Source organism: Mus pahari, chromosome 17, assembly GCF_900095145.1.
Source record: "Mus pahari chromosome 17, PAHARI_EIJ_v1.1, whole genome shotgun sequence".
Taxonomy (NCBI): domain Eukaryota; kingdom Metazoa; phylum Chordata; class Mammalia; order Rodentia; family Muridae; genus Mus; species Mus pahari.
In genome coordinates, this window is record NC_034606.1 from 47,165,572 (window position 1) to 47,186,507 (window position 20,936).

The window sequence follows — 20,936 nt, forward strand, 5'->3', positions numbered from 1 at the left end:
CAGAGGCAGAGGCAGAGGCAGAGGCAGAGGCAGAGGCAGAGGCAGAGGCAGAGGCAGAGGCAGAGGCAGAGGCGACAGGGTTTAGAGAACAACCTGGTCTACAGAGTGAGTTCTAAGTTGGTCAGGGCTACAGGGAGATACCCTGTCTCAAAATACAAAAACAAAAACAAAAATGTTTCCCCAAAAATCTGTCTTGGGTCAGACTAGCCATCTGCCTATGAGAAAGAGAGAGAGAGAGAGAGCAAACCAAAACAGCCCAGGAAAACATGATATGCTTTTCAGAGAGCTAAAAAATAGAGTATTCCCAACAGGAATGCTGTTGCTTTTCTCGTCTCCTTCCTTTGGTTTTAAGTGATGCTCTCTAAAAGTTTTGCCAAAATAGGAACTTCGTCTAAAGACTAGTCAGAGCAATTGGGTAAGTTTTCTGCACCTTAAGATTTTTAAATTTAGCCAGGCAATGGTGTTGCACACCTTGAATCCCAGCACTCCAGTGGCAGAGGCAAGGCCGATCCTTGAGTTTGAGGCCAGCTTGGTCCAGAGAGGGAGTTCCAGGACACTCAAGGCTACAAGAGAAACCCTGTCCAGGAATACCAAAAAATAAAAATGAAAGGATAAAAAAAAAAAAAAAGAAAGAAAAGAAAGGATAACTAACTCTCCAAACCTGTCCTCTACCCTCCTCCCACATACCAGGGTGAGTGTGTGGGACACACACATAAATAGATACACATAATTTTTTTTTTAATTTTTTAATTTTTTTTAAATTTTTTTTTAAATGCCTAAAGACATTGTGTCTGGCAGAATAGTACTTAGTGACAACAGTGATCAGCAGGGGAAGTGGAAAAGGCCATCCTAATTTACAGAGCAGAAATGTTAGTGCAGGCTGGAGATGTGTCCCATGGCAGAGGAGATGGGTACTCAGGGGATAAGAAACCATTTCCAGTGCACTGGGAGAAAGAACAAGAATATCACAGAGATAGAGCCAGAGCTTTTTTTTTTAAAGAGTTATTTATTTATTATATGTAAGTACACTGTAACTGTCTTCAGACACTCCAGAAGAGGGTGTCAGATCTCATTATGGATGGTTGTGAGCCACCATGTAGTTGCTGGGAATTGAACTCAGGACCTTTGGAAGAGCAGCCAGTGCTCTTAACCTCCAAGCCATCTCTCCATCCCCAGAGCTTTTCTTTTCTTTCTTTTTTTTTTTTTTAAGATTTNTTTATTTATTATATGTAAGTACCCTGTAGCTGTCTTCAGACACCCCAGAAGAGGGCATCAGATCTTGTTAGGGATGGTTGTGAGCCACCATGTGGTTGCTGGGATTTGAACTCTGGACCTTCGGAAGAGCAGTTGGGTGCTCATACCCACTGAGCCATCTCACCAGCCCAAGCTTTTCATTTTTAACCTTCCAAGATATGGTGTGACTATGTAGCCCAGGCTGCCCTCAAATGCCTGATTTCCCTACTTCCTCCCAAGTGCTGGGATGACAGGCATGCACCATCATGCCATCACCTCCAATGGCAGCTACATGACCTTGGGCAAGTCTCTTGTGTTGCTTTCTTTTGGGACAGGGGCTCACTATAAATTGAAGGCAGGCCTGGAACTCACTTGTGAACAGACCATTCTGACTTTAAACTCAAGGCAATCCTCCTATGTCACCATCCTGAGCGTGGGATTACACATATGAGCCACCACACCTGGGCAGACAAGGTTCTTTTTTTGTTTGTTTGTTTGTTTTTGAGACAGGGTTTCTCTGTGTAGCCCTGGCTGTCCTGGAACTCACTTTGTAGACCAGGCTGACCTCGAACTCAGAAATCTGCCCGCCTCTGGCTCCCGAGTGCTGGGATTAAAGGCGTGAGCCACCACCACCCAGCTGTGGACAAGGTTCTTAATCTCTCTCTTAAACTTTTGGATGTACAGACACCACTGGGATCTGTGTGCACCGAAGGGTTAAATGGGTTGATGCCACGCTGGGCTGGTCAGGACCTGGCACTGTCTGTTGGTTGGCTATGGTGGACTTCAGGAGCAAGCCAGAGGTGTGTCCAGAGAACTTCAATTCTGTTAGGTCCTCCCCTCCCCTCCCCTCCCCTCCCCTCTCCTTGCTGCTCCTGGGTGAGGGAAGGCTTTCCAGGAGAGGAGCTTGAATTTTCAAGCTTCTCACAAAAATAGCCTTCACACAGAGGCACACAGTGGATGCAAGCAGACGATTTCTTTGTTACTCAGCGGCTGGTGGGTGGGCGGTGTGTCTCTGCTGCTCACTTCCTGAATGAACAGCTGTGGTCTCTCCGTGTGCTGTGGGGTAATCACCACACTATTTCAAACCGGGGCCCTCCTCCTTCATTCACTGTGCTCTGCTGCCTGTCAGCCCTGGCCTGTGTTTACCAGTGGCAGGGTCAGAAAGGAAACTGAATGAGAAGATCTTAGCCCCAGCCTTAGCCTGGTCCACAAAGGACCACTCCATAGCTTCCCACCTCCCGTCTCAACTCCTAACACTGACTCCCCCAGTCTGCTGTATTGGCCCCGACCTATTCCTCCGATGGAGCCCTCTGCCCACCTGAGCATAGGCAACTGCTTTCTAGGCAAGCTGGGGTCATCTCCGGAGCTCAGAGAGATCCTCCCTGGCCCCTCCCTGGTCACTCAGTTCAAGGACACTGGAAAGACAGACGGAGCACCAATATTGGATCCCAGGTTGCGTCGCTGGCTCTGTTGGGCCAGAATGGACTAAGGATTCTGGGACTGAGAGGGAAGAAGTGGGTCATTCTACCATGTGACACCAAGCAGTCCCCACAGGTGGGGCATCATGGCCTGGCCTTGCCTTCCTCTGTGAGGACAGGTTGATGCATTTGGATGATTCTGTGAGTTTAAGGCCAGCCTGGGCTACTTAGTGAGCTCAGGGCTAGCTCAGGTCTCTATTACTTCTGGGCTGCAAGACAATGAAGCCCCCTGAGAGAAGGAGAAAAAGATGGAGGAATAGAGAATTTGGGGGGTAGAGAAAAGGTGGGGGAAGGTACAGTAACAGCAGCACATGCTTGTGACCCCAGCATCCAGGGTATAGCAGGTCACAGTCATCCTCTAGTGCAAGTTCAAACCTAGCCTGGGCTACATGAGACCCTGCCTCAAAAACAAACAAGGGAGGCAGAAACTGGCTAGCACACGCCTGGGACCCCAGCTCTTAAGAGGCTGAAGTAGAATGGCCACAAGCTTGAGTCCCATCTGAGCTACACAGACAGACCTTGTCTCAAAGGAAGCTGACATTCACTTGTTTTCAAAGGAGAAAAAGACAAGAGAGGGAAATGGGGAACCAAAAGAGGGAGGAAGGCTCCTTGGCGTGGTGCTCGGAACAGGACTAGAATAAAGGCAGCACTCTGCTCTCTGTGGACACAGATGGCAGCCCTGTACTGTCAGAAGCCAAGACTGAGTATAATTGACCTAAGAAGTTCTAGGAAGGGCCATATATGACAGTGCATACCCCTAATCTCAGGACTCTGGAGGCAGAGGCAGGCACATCTGTGAGTTCAAGACCAGCCAGGTGTACAGAATGAGTTCCAGGCCAACCAAGGCTCTCTAGTGTGTCCCTGTCTAACAAATAAAACAAACAAACAAACAAACAAACAAAAATCCACAGCAACAACATTATTTCTGGGCTTGTGGGCATGTGTGGTGTTGGATCCCAACACCCTATAACCAGGTCACTCACACAGGCAAATTCTTCTTCCTGGTGTCCTCTCTCTCCTCCCTAGGACAGTAAGGTCTACACAAATAAGCAGAGGAATCTGTCATGTGCATAAAAAAGGTCAAAGCACCAGGTGGTGGCAGCGCATACCTTCATTCCCACCACTCAGGAGACAGAAGTAGGCAGATCTCTGTGAGTTCGAGGCCAGCCTGGTCTACAGATTGAGTTACATGGGAACTATTCTCATTAGGGGTTTTTTCCTTACTTGTTACCATTCCTCTCTATACCTTTACCTTTATTCCAGTGTATGTTTTTCTGAGTTTTTTTTTTAATGATTTTTGTTTATGTGTATAATGTCTGTGAGTCTATGTGAGAATGTGCCACATATGTGCGAGTGGCGGAGTGGCAGGCAGTTAGGACTTGCCATATGTGGGAGCTGGGACCCACCCAGGCTCCCTGGAAAAGCATCGTAACTACTGCACCCCGGTTGGTTTGATTTGCTTTGTTTTTGGGACACTGGGGTCTTCTCATAGAATCTAGGCTGGCCTCAGATTCACGGCAATCTTTGGCCTCCTCAGTGCTGGGATCACAGGTCTACCCTGTTTAATTTTCGTTCTAATTGTTGAAAATTGTTACTTACCTTTATTTCATGTTTCACTGGTGTGTTGCCTGAATTTATGTCTGTGTGAGGGTGCTAGATCCCTTGGAACTGGAGTTACAGACAGTTGGGAGCCGCCATGTGGGTGCTGGGAATTGAACCTGGGTCCTCTGGAAGAACAGCCAGTGCTCTTAACCATCGAGTCATCTCTCCAGCTCCTGTCATGTCTGTTTTCCTGTTTGTTTGTTTGTTTGTTTGTTTATTTGTTTGTTGAGACAGGGCCTCTCTAGTTAGCCCAGGTATACTCAAACTTGAAATCTATCTGCCTCATCCTCTTGAGGACTGGGACCTATTGGTCTGGGCCAGCACAAAGGGAACCTCCTTGTGACTCAGTAGTACTAAAGTGACACCTGGGGAAGATGTCTCTCTAAGCTGAGGTTGAGGAGGGACAGAGGGGAGGCAGAGAAACCCTTTGCAGAGGTCTACTGGAGCCTGGCCCTGAACTTATAGACAGTTGAGCCTTACCTGTTCTCTTGGGGAGGACTGGAGTCCTAAGGGATTTGCCTGAGGGTTTTTTTTTTTGTTGTTGTTCCCCCCCCACGCCTGTGCCTTGTGCCACCACCTTTAATCCCAGCACTTGGGAGGCAGAGGCAGGCGGATTTCTGAGTTTGAGGCCAGCCTGGTCTACAAAGTGAGTTCCAGAACAGCCAGGGCTATACAGAGAAACCCTGTCTCGAAAAACAAAACAAAACCAAAACCAAACCAAACCAAAACAAAACAAAAGGTGTGCGCCACCACTGCCCGGCTTTTTTTTTTGGGGGGGGGGGGCTGAGGTCTTAAGAGTCAAATCCAGTACTGTCTGAAGAGACCTAAAATGCTTGGACTGAATCTGCTGAGTCAGGCCTTACTTCTAAAAGCCTCCTAGACCACACAGACATACAGACACACACACACACACACACATACACACACACACACACACACACACACGTGTATTTGTGTATGTGTCTGTGTGTGCATGTAAGAAAGAGATACACACAGAAAGACACTCATTATTCTTTTAGAGTTCTCTTCCCCTGGATTTCGCAGCCCCTCCCAAAGATCTAATGTGTGCCAAAGAGATTTGAGCACATTCTTCACATGGAGATCTCAGATGCTCTGAAGGGACAGAGCTCTCAGCACAGCTGCCGAGACTCCAGAGGGAATGGAATGTCTGGGAGTCCCTAGGAACCTGGCTTGTTCCCAGAGGGTCTCCTCTGTTCTCAGTCCTCCCTTCTCCAGAATACACCCTCCCACTCTGCAGGCCCTCCCCCGGTTCACCAAGAATGCACACCACCGTCTCTGGTTCTTCCTGCCCTGCACTCCCCACCAGCTGCCCTGACCTGGTAGAGCAAATTATACCTTGGCCCAGCAATAAAAGCCACTTTCCAAAACAAGAAGCAGTAACGCTCGAAGTGACGCAGCTTAGCCACTCACCCAGCACTTGGCCTGGCTCACGAGGTGGTGTCTGGGCCAGAGAAGAGATGGCTTAGTGTCCCTTTAAGCTAGGAGTACAAATTCCCATCCCAGTCCCTCCCTCCAACACATCCTGACGTCAGCAGGAGGGCGTGTGTGAGTGAGTGAGTGAGTGAGTGAGGGGCCCGAGGTGCCTCCTGCACACCACACACACACACACACACACACACACACACCACGGAGAGTGCATCATCCAGACGTGACCCCTGCCACCCAGCTCCACGGTCCAGAGAGATCGGGTGCTGCCCACTACAGGAGACAGTGCCTGGACCCAGCTGCCACGGCGAGGTAAGGGACCTGAAGGAAGCCCGTGATGGAAACTGTGGCAGGGGCCGAGGGATGATGGTACCAAGAAAGGATGTGTGGAGTGAGGTTGGAAAGGTCGCGGAGCTCCATCAGCCAGCCCAGCTCTGTTTAGAGGATGCGGGGGGGATGCAGAGGAGCCCACCGCCCTTCCCTTCTCTCTCCTTGACCCTCCAGAAGAGCTGAGGCGGAGTGGCTCCCGCGCGCGTCTGAATGTGTGTGAATGTCTGTGTCTGGGACTCGCGTCTGGGTTGAGAAGCAGGAAACAGCAGCTACCTGCCAAGCCGCAGCCTCCGGTCTGGGAACTAGGTGAGGGAAAGCCGTGGCTCCTTCCAGACCCTAAAAGGCCAGTCCGGAGCACCGCTGGATTTTGTCCCTGGAATCTGCATTGAGGCCGGGGCAGAGGGGAGGAACCGCCTGGGGCAGGCAGAGGGACCCAGAGCAGCTGTCTTTCCTCACTCTATTTTTCCCTAGTGTGGCAGAGATAATTGTGTCAACTGGCTGGAGGGATGGCTCCATGTTATTTTTGCCTTTATGCCACCCCACTGAGTCTTTGCTCTCCCCCGCATGCTAGGCTAGCTCTGACCTCCTCCTTTGCTTGGGTGCAGTCCCACTGTAGGACAGGGAGTGACAGACCAACTGCCGGGCACCCCTTGCCTGCTGTGGGATGCAAGGACTCAGGTTGGCCTTGGCTGGCATCAAGCCCCTGAGTGGTCTGACCCTGGCACAAGGAGACTGAATGGAGATAAGGGACCATGCTGGCACCCACAAGGAGACAGCAGGTTCCTGCCAGGCTGCCAGGCTGCCAGGCTGCCAGGCTGCAGGCGCTTCCCAGGGAGGAGGGGGAGCGGGACTGAGAACAATAATAAATCCAGAGTGTGAACTGCTGCATCCGCTGGGGCTGGGGGAGGGGAGAGGGAAGTGTGCCTGGTAGGAGGTGGGCACCCTCTCCGACAGCCTGGCACTGGCTCACTTAGATGCCATCCAGTCAGGGCCTTTTCCTGGGAAGGATGGGAGTTGGGGGGAGGTAGGGATGGAGGGTGGGAGTGGGGGTTGGGGGGAGCTCTTTCCCAAATTTGACTCCATCCCAGAGGTCTTGGGACACGAATGCCCAGGTTCTGAGTGTCTCCTCCCATCCTTACCCCACACTGCATTTTCCCAAAACATCTCTTGCCCATCCTTGTCTCTCCGGCCCCACCTTGACAAAACTAGTGCAAACAGAAGCTAGCGGCGAAGGGTCCCAGGAGAACACATTAAGTTGTCCCAGGCCTGGAGAAATGTGGCTGGACAAGGTTCGAAGATGCTTATTGGCTAGGGAAGATGGCTCCCACAAGGATGGATAAATGGGGGAGTAGGGATATTTGCCAGCCCATCCAAAGGCAGAGTGCCCCCCCCACACCCCACATCCTATGTTCCCCCACCTTTTACAGGTGATACCCAGCAGAGGGTGCTCTTGGACTAATTGAGCCAGTCACAAGCCTGGTGTCAGGAACCTAGGGCCCTGTGCACAGGCAGCTTGGGGGGAAGATGCACAGCAAGGTGAGGGAGTGAAATCTAGGGTGTGGCCAGCACACCTCCCCCTGCCTCAGAAATGCCTGATAGTCACCAGGCAGGAGGTGATTTAACACCCTGGGAAGCCCAGGGACTCTGAGACCACACTGAACCTTGTCACTGGGCCACTGTGTGTGACTTTGGCCAGTAGATCCTCTCTCCAGAGGACCCAGAAGGGGAAGGTGGCTTGTTTAGCTCACAGGGTCAGGCAGAGGTGGAGCTTGTCTGTGACCTGGGGTCCTGGTGGTCTCCTGGCTCCCCTTCCCCCACTAATGCCAGGAAGGCTCAGAGGCCTTAAGAACCAGAGCCTCAGGGCAGCCTGGGTTTGTGAGCAGGAGAGTAAATAACCACTTAAATAATTAATCTTTAGTATTGGCCGGGACAGCCCCTGACACACACACACACACACACACACACACACACACACACACACACACACACACTGGAGGGAAAGGAACCAGCTTTAATTAGGTCACCTCCAGCTGCAGGGGCAGCGGATGTATATTCTAAGGTGTGTCAGGGAACCTGGGGACGGAGGAAGCAGGCAGGTGCCACTTCTGTCTGGTGGTCCTAAGGTGGTTGTCACCTCCACAGGACTCAGCATGGACAAGCCAGAGACATTCAGCTCTTCCACACCACCTTCCTTGTGGTCCCTGTCTTTCTATTTTTAAACTGTACCCATTCCTCCCTAGTGGCACCCCCATAATGGGACTTGGAGCTGGAACACTTTTATTGGGGGTGTTGTTTTTAAACTTCACAGAGCTGGTGAGTAATTCACCCGAGGTCATGGTCTGAGTCAGCACAACACCAGAAATAGAACCCCGAATCCTGGCTCCCCAGTTCTTCTACAGATCTGGATATCGTTCTCCAGGGGAGGCCGGGAGTGGGGGGGGGCTTTGTACAGAGAACTGAGGGTTTTCTCTCCTTGCCGTGGCTACACAGCCCTCTTCCAGACCTCTCCAGGGCTCAAGAGGGCTGCCAGACCAGGCGGGTGACCTCAGCGAGTCTCCTCACCCCCCTTGGGCCTCAGTTTACTCTTCTGAAGAATGGGTATGTTGGTGATAATTACTGTTTAGAGTTCTTACGAGGCACAAATGGGCCTGACAGGTGGTTAAGCTCATAGAGGGTGGCAGGGGCTTGCCAAAGGAGGACTGGCCAGCGAGTCAGTCTCATACTCCACAGCAGATGGGGATCTTTTAGGTCCAAGGCTGTCTTCCCTATGTATACTGCCCTGGTGTTTGCCACTCTGTTTATTTTGGTTGTATGTGTATGTGTCGATTTTGTAGGACAGGGTTGGGAATCACCTCCTTGGGTAAGCCCATGCGGGTATTTTGATAATCTCAGAGGTGAGTTGGACCGGCCAGCCTTCATGGGTCATCTGGACCCTGATGATTTATGTGTCTAGAGATACGGGTGAAGCCCAGAGAATGGCGGTCACTTATCCAAGGTCATTCTGTGCTATTGCTGCTGGAGCCTCTTGCTTTCCTGGAGGTACCCACATTTAAAAGGGTTCGCTTTGTCAAGGTAAACACTTGAAACCCCGCCTCCCTTTTTGCTTGTCTTTTGTTTTGTTTTTGTTTTTGGAGACAGGGTTTCTCTGTGTAGCCCTGTCTGTCCTGGAACTCACTCTGTAGACCAGGCTGGCTGTGAACTCACAGAGATCTGCCTGCTTCTGCCTCTTGAGTGCTGGGATTAAAGGCGTGTACCACCACCACCACCACCCAGGTATACCCCATTTTGGGGGGGAGGAAGGATCTGAGAATTGGAGCCAAGTCCCAGCTGGCTCTGGTCACCTATTACCGGGGCTGACTCACTGTCCTGAGTGCCGTGGTCCAGTGACACTGTATCACACCTTGGGTTATCTCCAAACAGTTCTGGTGTTTTGGCTTGGCCTGGCCCTACCACTGTCTGTCAGTGTGGCTTACATGCAGGGAAGGGTAGGCCAGAGCCACTGTGCATGGCTCACATTCTGGGTCTCACATTGCCTCCCCTGCTTGTATGAGGGTCTTCGTGCTATCTCCCGAACCACAGAAACAGGGTGGGGTGTGAGCGTCACCTGTAATCCAACATTCAGGTGGTGGAGGCAGGAGTTTAGGAGTTTAAGGCTATAATTGGTTACTTGAGACCTGCCTCAGTCTCCTGCCCACCCCCCCCCACACAACCCACGCCCCAGTAAATAAACAAATGTAAAACAAAAGCAAGAAACCTGAAAGGCCTTTTTGCATAGCGCTGGCAGCCAAACAGAGAAAGCCTTGGTTCTGTCTGTCCTTTCCCGCATCAGTATTCTTGAACAGGGCCTGAGCTGGAGCCCTGCTCTATATTTTCTTGTTCTCATCTCCCTGGGCTCTCTGTTTCATAACCTTTCCAGCTCCAGTCCCTCTCTGGTCCTGGAGAGACTCTAATCCTGTCTAAGAAATAATAGTACCTGGGAACACTGTTATTGTTGGTCTAGCCTGCAACCCCAGTACTCAGAGGTGGAGGACAGAAGCTCATCCTTGACCATCTGACGACATGTTCATTGCTGGAGTAATGGCTCACCCATTAAAAGCACCTGCTGCTCTTGCAGAAGACTAGAGTCTGGCTCTGAGCACACACATCAGCTGGCTTATGATCACCTGTTATTCTAGCTCCAGGGGATCTGATGCCCTCTCCTGGCCAATGTGGGTACTACACACATGTGTGCATATTAGCATGTTCACACTAAATGGATAGATATGTAAAGAAAACTTAAATACTGTATTTTTATTTAGCTAGTTTGTTTTGGTTTTTTAAGACAGGGTTTCTCCATGTAGCCCTGCCTGTTCTGGAACTGGGTCTGTAGACCAGGCTAGTCTCAAACACAGAGAGATCCGCCTGCCTCTGCCTCCTGAGTGCTGGTATTAAAAGCATGTGCCACCAACTGCCCGGCTCAAAAAAGTTAAAATCTTTTTTTTTTTTTTTTTCGAGACAGGGTTTCTCTGTGTACCCCTGGCTGTCCTGGAACTCACTTTGTAGACCAGGCTGGCCTCGAACTCAGAAATCTGCCCGCCTCTGCCTCCCGAGTGCTGGGATTAAAGGCATGCGCCACCACACTCAGCTAAAAGTTAAAATCTTAATAAAACAAATTCAAACCTCGTTTAAGGCCAGCTTGGACTACATTTGGACTATACAAAACGTCTCAAAAGAAAAGGGGAGGGGCACTGGACAAGTGGCTCAAAGATTAATAGTGGCTACTGGTCTTCCAGAGGACCTAAGTTCCTTTTCCAGCACCCATGTTGTATGTCTTACCACTGAGTGTAACTGCATCTCTGTGGGCATCTGCATTCATACATGACACGTGCACACACACACACACATATATATATATATATATATATATATATATATATATATATATATATACATGATGTGTAGTTAAAACTAATAAAATAAATCTTAAATAAAAAAATAAAATGTAACAGCAGATGCCAGGCATAGTGGCGCACGCCTTTAATCCCAGCACTCGGGAGGCAGAGGCAGGCGGATTTCTGAGTTCGAGGCCAGCCTGGTCTACACGGTGAGTTCCAGGACAGCCAGGGATACACAGAGAAACCCTATCTCGAAAAAAACAAAAACAAAAACAAAAACAAAAAATGTAACAGCAGCCAGGAGTTGTAGATCAGGCCTATAATCCTGGGATGTGGGGGGCTGAGGCAGAGGGGTTGAAATTCTAGTCCAGTTAGGGTTACATAGGAAGTTTAAGGACAACTTGTATAGCAAGACTCTGACCCTCCCCCAATTTCAAATAAAAAAACCGCAAGGGCCCTGGGGAGATAGCTCAGTGAGCCTATAGCAAGTAAATGCTCATAAGCATGGGGCCTGAGCTTGATCCCCAACACCCATGTAACACCCGTGTAACAGCCAGGCCCACCAGATGCTCTGTAATCCAGCACTGGAGGGTGGAGGCAGGGGGATTCCTGAAGTTCACCGGTCAGCTAGGCTAGCCTGTTGGTGAACTCTGGGCTGAGAGAGAGCAAGACTCTGTTTTGAAGAATAAAGTGGAGAACACTAGAGAAAGACATTCAGCTGGGCAGTGGTGGCGCACGCCTTTAATCCCAGCACTTGGGAGACAGAGGCAGGAGGATTTCTGAGTTCGAGGCCAGCCTGGTCTACAGAGTGAGATCCAGGACAGCCAGGGCTATACAGAGAAACCCTGTCTCGGGAAAAAAAACAAAACACACATTCAACATGAGCCCTTGGCTTCCACACCCCCATCCCCACCCCACCCCCAAGCACACACACATACACACACACTCATATGCAAGAAAACAAAACAAAAAACAAAAAACAACCATAAATAAATAAATAAATAAAAATAAATAACCAACCAAAAACGTCTGTGTCCGTACCAGTGCAGGATCTGATAGAAACCCCTGACCTACCACTTCGAAGTCTCAGACTCAGTCTGTCCTGGTTACATTCTGCCTAAGACACTGTGTCCTTGATTGATTTAACCAGAGCCTCCCCCACCCCCTCCCATTTCTCTCTCTCTCTCTCTCTCTCTCTCTCTCTCTCTCTCTCTCTCTCTCTCTCGCTCTCGCTCTCGCTCTCGCTCTCGCTCTCGCTCTCGCTCTCGCTCTCATTTTTGTCTGTACAGTAGGGTAATAACACTAACCTTTAAGGGATGCTGCAGGAATTGAGCCCAGAAACCGTTGCTGTGGGGCAGGGAAGGCAGCCTGGAGCAGAAGAGCAGCCCCTAATGGAGGCTAGAGGAAACTAGAGGGTCCAGTGGCGAGCCAGTCCTGTGTGTACGGAGCTGACCCCCGGGCTGCAGCCCCTGCCTGGCTCGGCCACATTCACCCACTTCCACCCTCAGTGAACCCTTGAGGAAGGAGGGCCTCTTGTCCCCGTTCAGCGTCCTAGCTGGGGAAGACGAGACGAGGCCAGGCCTGCTTGGGACACTTGCAGATGTAGAAACTGCCTCAAGCCAGCCCCTGCCCTCCTTACCTAGGACGGAAGAGTCCAGGGAAGGCCTGCTCCTTCTGCGGCTCCCGAGGCCCGCCCCTGACCCGGAGTCACTTCCAGAGCTCGCCCAGGCGGCGGTGTGACCTCCTTCTGCTAGCAGCTTAGCTTGTGGCCCCTCTTCCCCCACCCCTCAGCCCCTATCACCTGGCTGGTGGAGCAGCCCCTGCGTCTCCTTGGTAACCACTGTGGCCCCTCTCTTCTCGCCTCCTGGCTGACACTGAGCCTGTCACTAGGTCCTAAGATACTGTAGTATGGAGGTTCAATGGCCGCGGTTCCCAGGGAAGGAAGAGTCAAGGATGCAAGGACTGAAACCAGCGCTTCCCAGGCTGGGTCACCCCGGGGACTTTGGTGCCTGCCTTATCTTTGGCAACAGTTTTATTGAGATGCAAGTGACATATGCAGTTCATTTGTTTGGGATCCCAGGTGGAGCTCCGTGGTAGAGAGTTTGTCTAGCTGGCTACCATGCCTAGCACCAGGGAAAAATCAGTCTTCCTCCAGCTCCTCCCTTCTCTTTCTCTCTTCTAAAGATTTATTTTACGTATGTGAGTACACTGTTGCTGTCTTCAGACACACCAGAAGAGGGCGTCAGATCCCATTACAGATGGTTGTGAGCNACCATATGGTTGCTGGGAATTGAATTTAGGTCCTCTGGAAGAGCAGTCGGTGCTCTTAACCACTGAGCCATCTCTCCAGACCCCTTCCTTCCTTTCTTCTTTTTTTTTTTTTTTTTTTTAAGGTTTGAGCTTTGTTTGAGAGAGTGTCTTTTCTCTGTAGCCCAGACTGGCTTTAAGTTTGTAATCTCCTAGAACTTCTGCCTCAGCCTCAGGAGTGCCAGGGTTACAGGTGGGTTGCACACTCAGCGGAAGTTTCTGATTTGGTTGTTTTCCTGTTAAGGGGCACAGAGTATGGGTGGGAAAGCATTTCCTAAGCAAACGTGAGGCCTCGGTGCTATGAGACAGCACTGCAGAAGGGTGGGTGGGATATGGGGATACAGCTCAGTGGTAGAGCCTTGTCCTGGCATGGGTGAGGCCCTGGGTTCAATCTAGAGTACCAGGGAGGGAAAGAGAGTGGGTGAACCTTCCTGGCGAGTATAGTAAGATCTTCTCTCTCTCAAAAAAAAAAAAAAAAAAAGCCAGACAGTGATGATGACACATACCTTTATCCAGCACTAGAGAAGTAGAGACAGGGGGCTGGTGAGATGGCTCAGTGGTTATGAGCACCAACTGCTCTTCCAAAGGTCCCGAGTTCAAATCCCAGCAACCACATGGTGGCTCACAACCATCTGTAACAAGATCTGACTCCCTCTTCTGGAGTGTCTGAAGACAGCTACAGTGTACTATAATAAATAAATAAATCTTGAAAAAAAAAAGAAAGAAAGAAAGAAAGAAAGAAAGAAAGAAAGAAAGAAAGAAAGAAAGAAAGAAAAAAGAAAGAAGTAGGGACAGGCGCATCTCTGAGTTTGAGGCCAGCCTGGTCCAAGACAGCTAAGGCCACACAGTGGAACCCTGTCTCACAAAACAAACAGCAGCAGCAAAATGGGCAAGGTGGAAGCAATCTGGAAGCAGAGACAGGCGGATCTCTGTGAGTTAGAAACCAGCCTGGTCCTACACGGAGAATTCTAGGCCAGCCAAGCGACATAGTGAGACTCTGTTAAAAAGGAGGGGAGGGGCTGAAGAGCTAGGGATACAGCTCAGTGGTAGTTGAATCCATCGCAGAAAACGCAGAAAATAAATGTTCTAGATGATGAGGCAGTGAGGGAATAAGGGTGTGGGGAAGTGGGGACTGTCCCCTGCTCCTTTGTGACTAGGGACTAAAGAAGGACCTTCCTACTACAGGCTCAGCCAAGCTTCATAATGAGAGAGTCAGGGTGTGTGTCCCATTGCACAGATGAGGAAACTGAGGCCAGTTAAAGTGCTACCCAAGATCATCAGCAGCTAGTAGTAGCAGAGCTGAGGGTCTCCTGGTTCTGGGGTCTCCCCAAGTCTTCCAGACCATCTGTCTCTCCCAGTTTCTATAACGATATCTCTTAAGCTCTGGGATTCCACAGTTCTTGAGGACGTGGGCATAGGGCTTGATGGGAGAGTAACAATCTATTCTTCAGGAGAGGCACATATTCCCAAGGTCTTCTAGGGGCCAGACCCTAAAGTATGCAATGGAAGACAATGAAATTATTTACAATTAAAAAAAAAAAATAGAAGCACTAGCCAGAGCTAGTGAGGTTGGTATCTGTTGATGTTCATGAGTTCCAGCTGTCTATCAACCCTCAGCAGGTACCACCTCCCTAGGGAGTCACCGATCAGCTGTTCCACTACTTCCGCCCCACCCTGCTTGATGGGGATAGACCCCCAGGCTTTGAGTGTACTAAGTTAAGTGCTCTCCCACAGAGCCACATTCCCCAGCCCTTCAACCTCATTTTGAGAGGCAGAAACTGGGTTAACGAAAAATAGAACATGAACACGTTCCCAAGAGCTCACCGTGTGCTTCCTGATCCTGGTTTGGGGCATACTGGATGGCGTTTGGGCCTCAGGGCAATCTTCCTATAAAATAAGAACCATACCAGCCATACATAGTACAGAGCTGGGAAGGACATCAAAGGTCAGGAAAGAATGCTGAGAAGAGTCAGCCAGTAGAACCTGCACTTCTGTCTCTATGCAGTGTTGGGGAGTCACCAAGTTGTAGGTAAAAACTCCGAAGCTGGGGCTGGAGAGATGGCTCAGTGGTTAAGAGCACTGACTGCTCTTCCAGAGGTCCTGAGTTCAAATCCCAGCAACCACATGGTGGCTCACAACCATCTGTCATGGGATCTGATGCCCTCTTCTGGTGCGTCTGAAGACAGCAACAGTGTGTACTTATAATAATAAATAAATAAGTCTTAAAAAAAAAAAAAAAAACTCTGAAGCTGGGCTGTCTTGGCTGTCACTTGTCCCGCCTCCAGACCCCTGGGTTATAAAATTGAACTGCAAGCTGAAAGAACTTAGGGATTCAAAAGCAGGTTCTGTTCTGTCTTGCGACCAGGCCTCAGACTTCCTCTGGAATCCAGGAGTCCTTGAACTTCCGGTTCTTCTCCCTCTACCTTCTGAGTGCTGGGATTATTAGAGGCCTCACTGTGAAATCTGCTTTGTGTGTGTGTGTGTGTGTGTGTTGTATGTGTGTGTGCGCGCGTGTGTGCGCATGCGAATGTATTTTCTTTTTTCTCTTTGTTTTTGTTTTGTTTTGTTACAGGGTCTCTGTGTGTAGCCTTGGCTGTCTTAGAACAAGTTCTGTAGACCAGGCTGGCCTCAAACTCACAGAGATCCCCCTGCCTCTGCCTCCCAAACCCTGGGATCAAAGGTGTGCGCTACCACAGTGGGCTCATCCCTGGGAATTTTGTTTGTTTGTTTGTTTGGTTCGTTGGTTGGTTTTTCAAGACAGGGTTTCTCTGTGCAGTCCTGGCTGCCTGGAACTCACTCTGTAGACCAGGCTGGTTATGCCTGGTTTTATGTGGCATTAGCTACACAAACAAACATTCCACCACCTGAGCTATGTCCACAGTCCTTTGTTGCTGGGGATTAAAGCTAAAGCCCCCTACATATACCTGTTAAACTGTGTAATTAGTTTGTTTTTCTGGTGAGGATACCGAGGCAGGGTGGGACCGTGAGTGTCTTCAGGAGTGACTGGCTTCAAATTGTCCTTTCAACTTGTGTCCCAGAGCTGTTCCCTGACTGGGATTAACTGAGTTTGTCTCTTCTCTTACAGACGGAGTCCATAGCTGGCGAGGCCGGTGAGCAGGGCGAGGCCAGGCCCTGCCCGAAAGGACTCCAGAGTCCTTCACCGGACCCCGTGCTCCAGAGCCCACCAGGCTCTCCTGCTGGCCCCACCATGACATCAGAGTCTACATCACCGCCAGTGGTGCCACCTCTCCACTCCCCCAAGTCCCCAGTCTGGCCCACGTTCCCCTTCCACAGGGAAGGCAGTAGGATCTGGGAACGTGGTGGTGGCATTGCTCCTCGGGACCTGCCCAGCCCTCTGCCTACCAAGCGGACCAGGACATACTCAGCGTGAGTCCCCTCCCCTAGGTCCCAGCCTGCGCACCCTCCCAGGACACTGTGCGGCCTTCCAGTGACATCAGTGATCATCCCCTCAGTCCCTCAACCCACAAAGACTTACTGTTCAATAGGCCCCTCGGCCATTTGTCCCTGGTGAGCTCCTGACTGGAGCTTCAAGATGAATAAGACATGTCTGCAATTCACAGGTGTTTTATTTTTTATTTTATTTTATTTTTTTAAAGATTTATTTATTTATTATATGTAAGTACACTGTAGTTGTCTTCAGACACTCCAGAAGAGGGCATCAGATCTTGTTACAGATGGTTGTGAGCCACCTTGTGGTTGCTGGGATTTGAACTCTGGACCTTTGGAAGAGCAGTCGGTTCTTTTACTCACTGAGCCATCTCACCAGTCCACAGGTGTTTTATTTATTTATTCTTTTTAGATTTATTTATTTATTATATGTAAGTACACTGTAGCTGTCTTCAGACACACCTGAAGAAGGCATCGGATCCCATTACGGATGATTGTTAGCCACCATGTGATTGCTGGGATTTGAACTCAGAACCTTCGGAAGAGCAGTCAGTGCTCTTAACTGCTGAGCCATCTCTCCAGCCCTCCCAGGTGTTTTGAATACTAGGGGAGGACAGCCTAGGGTGCAGTAAATTAGGACATCCTACCTGGGTTTGAAGATGTGCCAGATGAGGGAGCAGGAGAGAGAGTGACTGGTGAGATCATTGGCTGCTCTTCCAGAGGTCGTGAGTTCTGTTCCCAGCAACCACATGGTGGCTCACAACCATCTGTAATGGGATCCGATGCCCTCTTCTGGTGTGTCTGGATAGCTACAGTGGACTCATATAAAATAAATAAAACTTAAAAAAGAAGGAGAAGAAGGGACTTGGAGCCCAGAGATACATAGTGAGACCATCTTAAAATAACAGAAAGAGAGACTTCAGTGTGGGATGTGGAACAGCAGAGTTAGCCTTTAAGGCATCCTGGTGGACTCTTGTTCCTTGGGCCTCTGGGGAGGTGCCTGAGGCCAGATGGGATGGATTTGTGGGAGCCAAAAGGTCTTACATTTATTATTGTTATTGTTGATGGTGTGTGTGTGTGTGTGTGTGTGTGTGTGTGTGTACATGCTATAGTCTGTGTGTGGAGGTCAGGGACAGCTTCTAAGGAGTGGGTTCTGGGGTTCAAGCTCAGGTGGTCAGGCTTGGCAACAAGTGCATTTTAACCCCTCTCCTGTCCCCCTGAGCCAGCTCATCACCTCTGTTTTATTGAGATAGGGCTTTGCTGTGTAGCCCAGGCTGCCCTTGAGCTGCAGGTGATTCTGCTGGGGTTTGCAGGCATGCACCATTGTGCCTGGCTACGAGGTTTCTGTTACTGACACTAATCAGGATAGCAAGTGTCCCATGAGCCGTGTCTGAGACAAGGCTGGAGCAGGTGCTTAGCGAGCAGGCCATGGGGACAGTGGCCTGTGGTGCTAGAAGCTGCCATGGGAGACGGCGAGGTGCCTCTTGGTCTTTGTTATGGTGTTTGGAGCTGAGGATGGAGCCTGGGCCTTACCCGTCTGTGGCAGGCCAGCCATCCACACTGGGCTACGCCCCTAGCTTCACTCAGAAGTCTTCCAAGTGGAACCCGTTTAAGCTAAACATCTGGACGGAGGGTGCTATTTAGGGGGACATGGACAAGGAAACAGGAGATACCTTTGTACCATGCTGAGAGACACTGGGCAGGCTGTTGTCCCTCTCTGGGCTCCACTCTTTGCTATTTATCCAATGGCAGTATTGTTGGCGGCCTGGGAATGGCTCTGGAGGCCACAGCTCCAATCCCTCCTCCCTATCCCCAGGACAGCTCGAGCCTCGGCCGGCCCCGTGTTCAAGGGCGTCTGTAAGCAGTTCTCCCGTTCCCAGGGCCACGGCTTCATCACGCCTGAGAATGGCTCCGAGGACATCTTCGTGCATGTTTCTGAGTGAGTCCCCTCTACTTCCGTTTCTGGCCAGGCCCTGCCCAGTGTTTAGTCTCTCCTGGCCCTCCCCTAGCTGCTGAGGTGTGGGTTCCTGCTGACTATCCCTGCGAGGGATGCTGGGAGCCAGTGAGCTGGGGTCAGGCAGGGATCAGCTGATAACCATTATTAGGGAACCCTGATAATCCCTGCTGAGGCTCTGGGGCCACACAGGAGTCCTGAGAGAGCCAGGCCTGCTTCTCTGTCCCCTCAGAGGGGAGAACTATCCGGATTCCCCTTTCGTGACCTAGAAAACCACAGCCGAGTAAGAGAGCTGGCTGAGGGTCCCTGAGCTTGCGAGGCTGGGAGCTACCCGGGGCCTGGTCTGATGTCAAGCTGACCTTTCCTGTTCTGTCCACCAGCATCGAGGGGGAGTACGTGCCCGTGGAAGGAGACGAGGTGACCTACAAGATCTGTCCCATCCCACCCAAGAACCAGAAATTTCAGGCTGTGGAGGTGGTGCTCACCCAGTTGGCTCCCCACACCCCCCACGAGACATGGTCTGGCCAGGTTGTGGGATCCTAGGCAGGTGGGGGTATCCCCTCGAGGAGGCAGGCAGCAGCCAGCCTGTGCCCTCCCCCCACTGTGCTGCTGACCCAGCCCTTGGGTGTGCTTGTTTGCCTGTCTGTCTGTCTGTGCTTGTGGCTGTGAGTGTGTGCTTCCACCTGTGACCCGTGACTTGTATGATCCGGCCTAGGGTTGGATGGAGTGCAGCTACCAAGGCGTTTCTCCTTCCTCCCAACTCTGCCACGTACACACACACCTTCTCACCCTCTTGCCCACTATCTTATTACTGAGTCTCTGTGGGTCTGTGTCATGTTCTTGAGAACCCAGGGGGGGGGGAACCCCTCTCCCATGAGCCTGTTCCTCACTGCTATCTCCGGTACCCGGGCCTGTCTGCTTGTGTTCCTGTCTCCTGTGCTGGACCTGGGTTATTTACCACAGCCTGGACCCTTCCTCTCACAAGCCAGGCCTCTGAGTGCTTCGTAGGGGCCTCCTTTAGGGAGGAAGAGGGCAAAACATGGAGGTTCCTGGCCAGTCCCTGCCATAACCTACCCAGTTCATCTTCCTGTCCCTCCCTGTTTGGTGCCCTGAGAACATAGCTGCAAGCAGGAACTTAAGGACTCCTGTTGTGTAGGCCAGTCCTCACTCCTCAGCTGGCAGATGTTCTCTGAACCCTAAGGAGCTGGGATCCCTCCAGAGCTGGGGAAGCCAAGCTCCCTCCCTCCCTGAGGTGAGGGGGGACAGGGTTTCCTCCAGCTTGCTCTTCCACCTGGGATGCACAAACCCCGTGGATGCTCTGCCCATAGCTGGCCGTGACAGCAGCTGAGGATGCAGCGATGGACTGACATGTCGCCTCAGGCAAGGCCAGGTCCAGGCACCCAAAGGATCAGTCCTCAGTCAGGGAGACCACTGGCTTTGCCCCCCACACCTCCCATCCCATGAGATCCTCTTCTCAGAGCTATGCAATGGCTCTCATAAGCCCCTTACAGGTCAGCAGCTGAGATGGCTCTTATCTCTTTCGTCCCCAAGTATGACTGTCCCTCTTACGTGGAGTCCCTTTGGAGCTGTGTCCCTTCTAGAGAGCCCATTACTTCACCAGAGGATAAGTGAGGTCACAGGCTCAGGAAGGGCCTAGCACAATAGTGACCTTTATGAGACCCAGCCCAGATAGTCAGGATGAAGGGGTCAGTGGTTGTAAGGTGGCCTTGTAGGTGTTCCAGGACCACAGGGTAGTCATTTGGGGGGCATTTGCACCCCAACTTGTCCTAGTACCCTTTGCACAGAGGCCAGCAGCCTAGAGCTGCTAACAAGTGTTGGCCAGTCCTCCGCCCTGGGAAGGACCTGTCTGACACCCCACTGTGAACTAGGCTTCTCCAGCAAGGCCTACCCCTGGAGACCGGTCCTCAGCAACCTTGAGAACTGGAGTTCAAATCTCCAGCAAGCCTGTAACCCAGCACTGTGTGATAAAGACAGGCGGATCCTCTGACAAGGAACTTGTTGGTTCAGGTGAACCCCGGGACCACCTAGCCCTTCCTGGTGTGAGCAGGTCCTTAGCAGTCATCACCCTGAGGCTGCCCGAGTGGTAGGGACAACAGACCTCCTCCCTACTCTTGGGCCCTGAAGCGCCAAGTCAGAAACTTCCCCACTCAGACCCCACAGCCACGGATTCCCCATCCCTCCTGACACTGGCAATAAACTCAACTGTGACCCACCCTGTCCCTGAGCTGCTTGTCTTGAATGTTCTTGTGGAAGGGGCTGAGGAAGGACACAGCATATGGTCCA

The 20,936-nt window shown here is 51.1% G+C and overlaps 2 protein-coding genes across 2 annotated transcripts in view; one reads left to right on the forward strand and one right to left on the reverse strand.

Moving 5' to 3' along the window:
* The window catches only part of Polr3h (RNA polymerase III subunit H), a 23,453-nt gene extending 17,658 nt beyond the window's left edge, over window positions 1–5,795 (reverse strand). The window contains exon 1 of the mRNA XM_021217098.2: window positions 5,745–5,795. The gene's annotated coding sequence lies outside the window, so the exon portion shown is untranslated. The remainder of the gene's footprint in view (window positions 1–5,744) is intronic.
* Window positions 5,796–5,850: 55 nt separating this feature from the next.
* Window positions 5,851–20,877, forward strand: Csdc2 (cold shock domain containing C2). Its single transcript, XM_021216937.1, has 4 exons — window positions 5,851–6,071; window positions 16,356–16,657; window positions 18,495–18,617; window positions 19,013–20,877. The coding sequence occupies exons 2-4, from the start codon at window positions 16,479–16,481 to the stop codon at window positions 19,173–19,175; spliced, it is 465 nt and encodes a 154-aa protein (XP_021072596.1). The 5' UTR covers window positions 5,851–6,071; window positions 16,356–16,478; the 3' UTR covers window positions 19,176–20,877.
* Window positions 20,878–20,936: the final 59 nt, after the last annotated feature.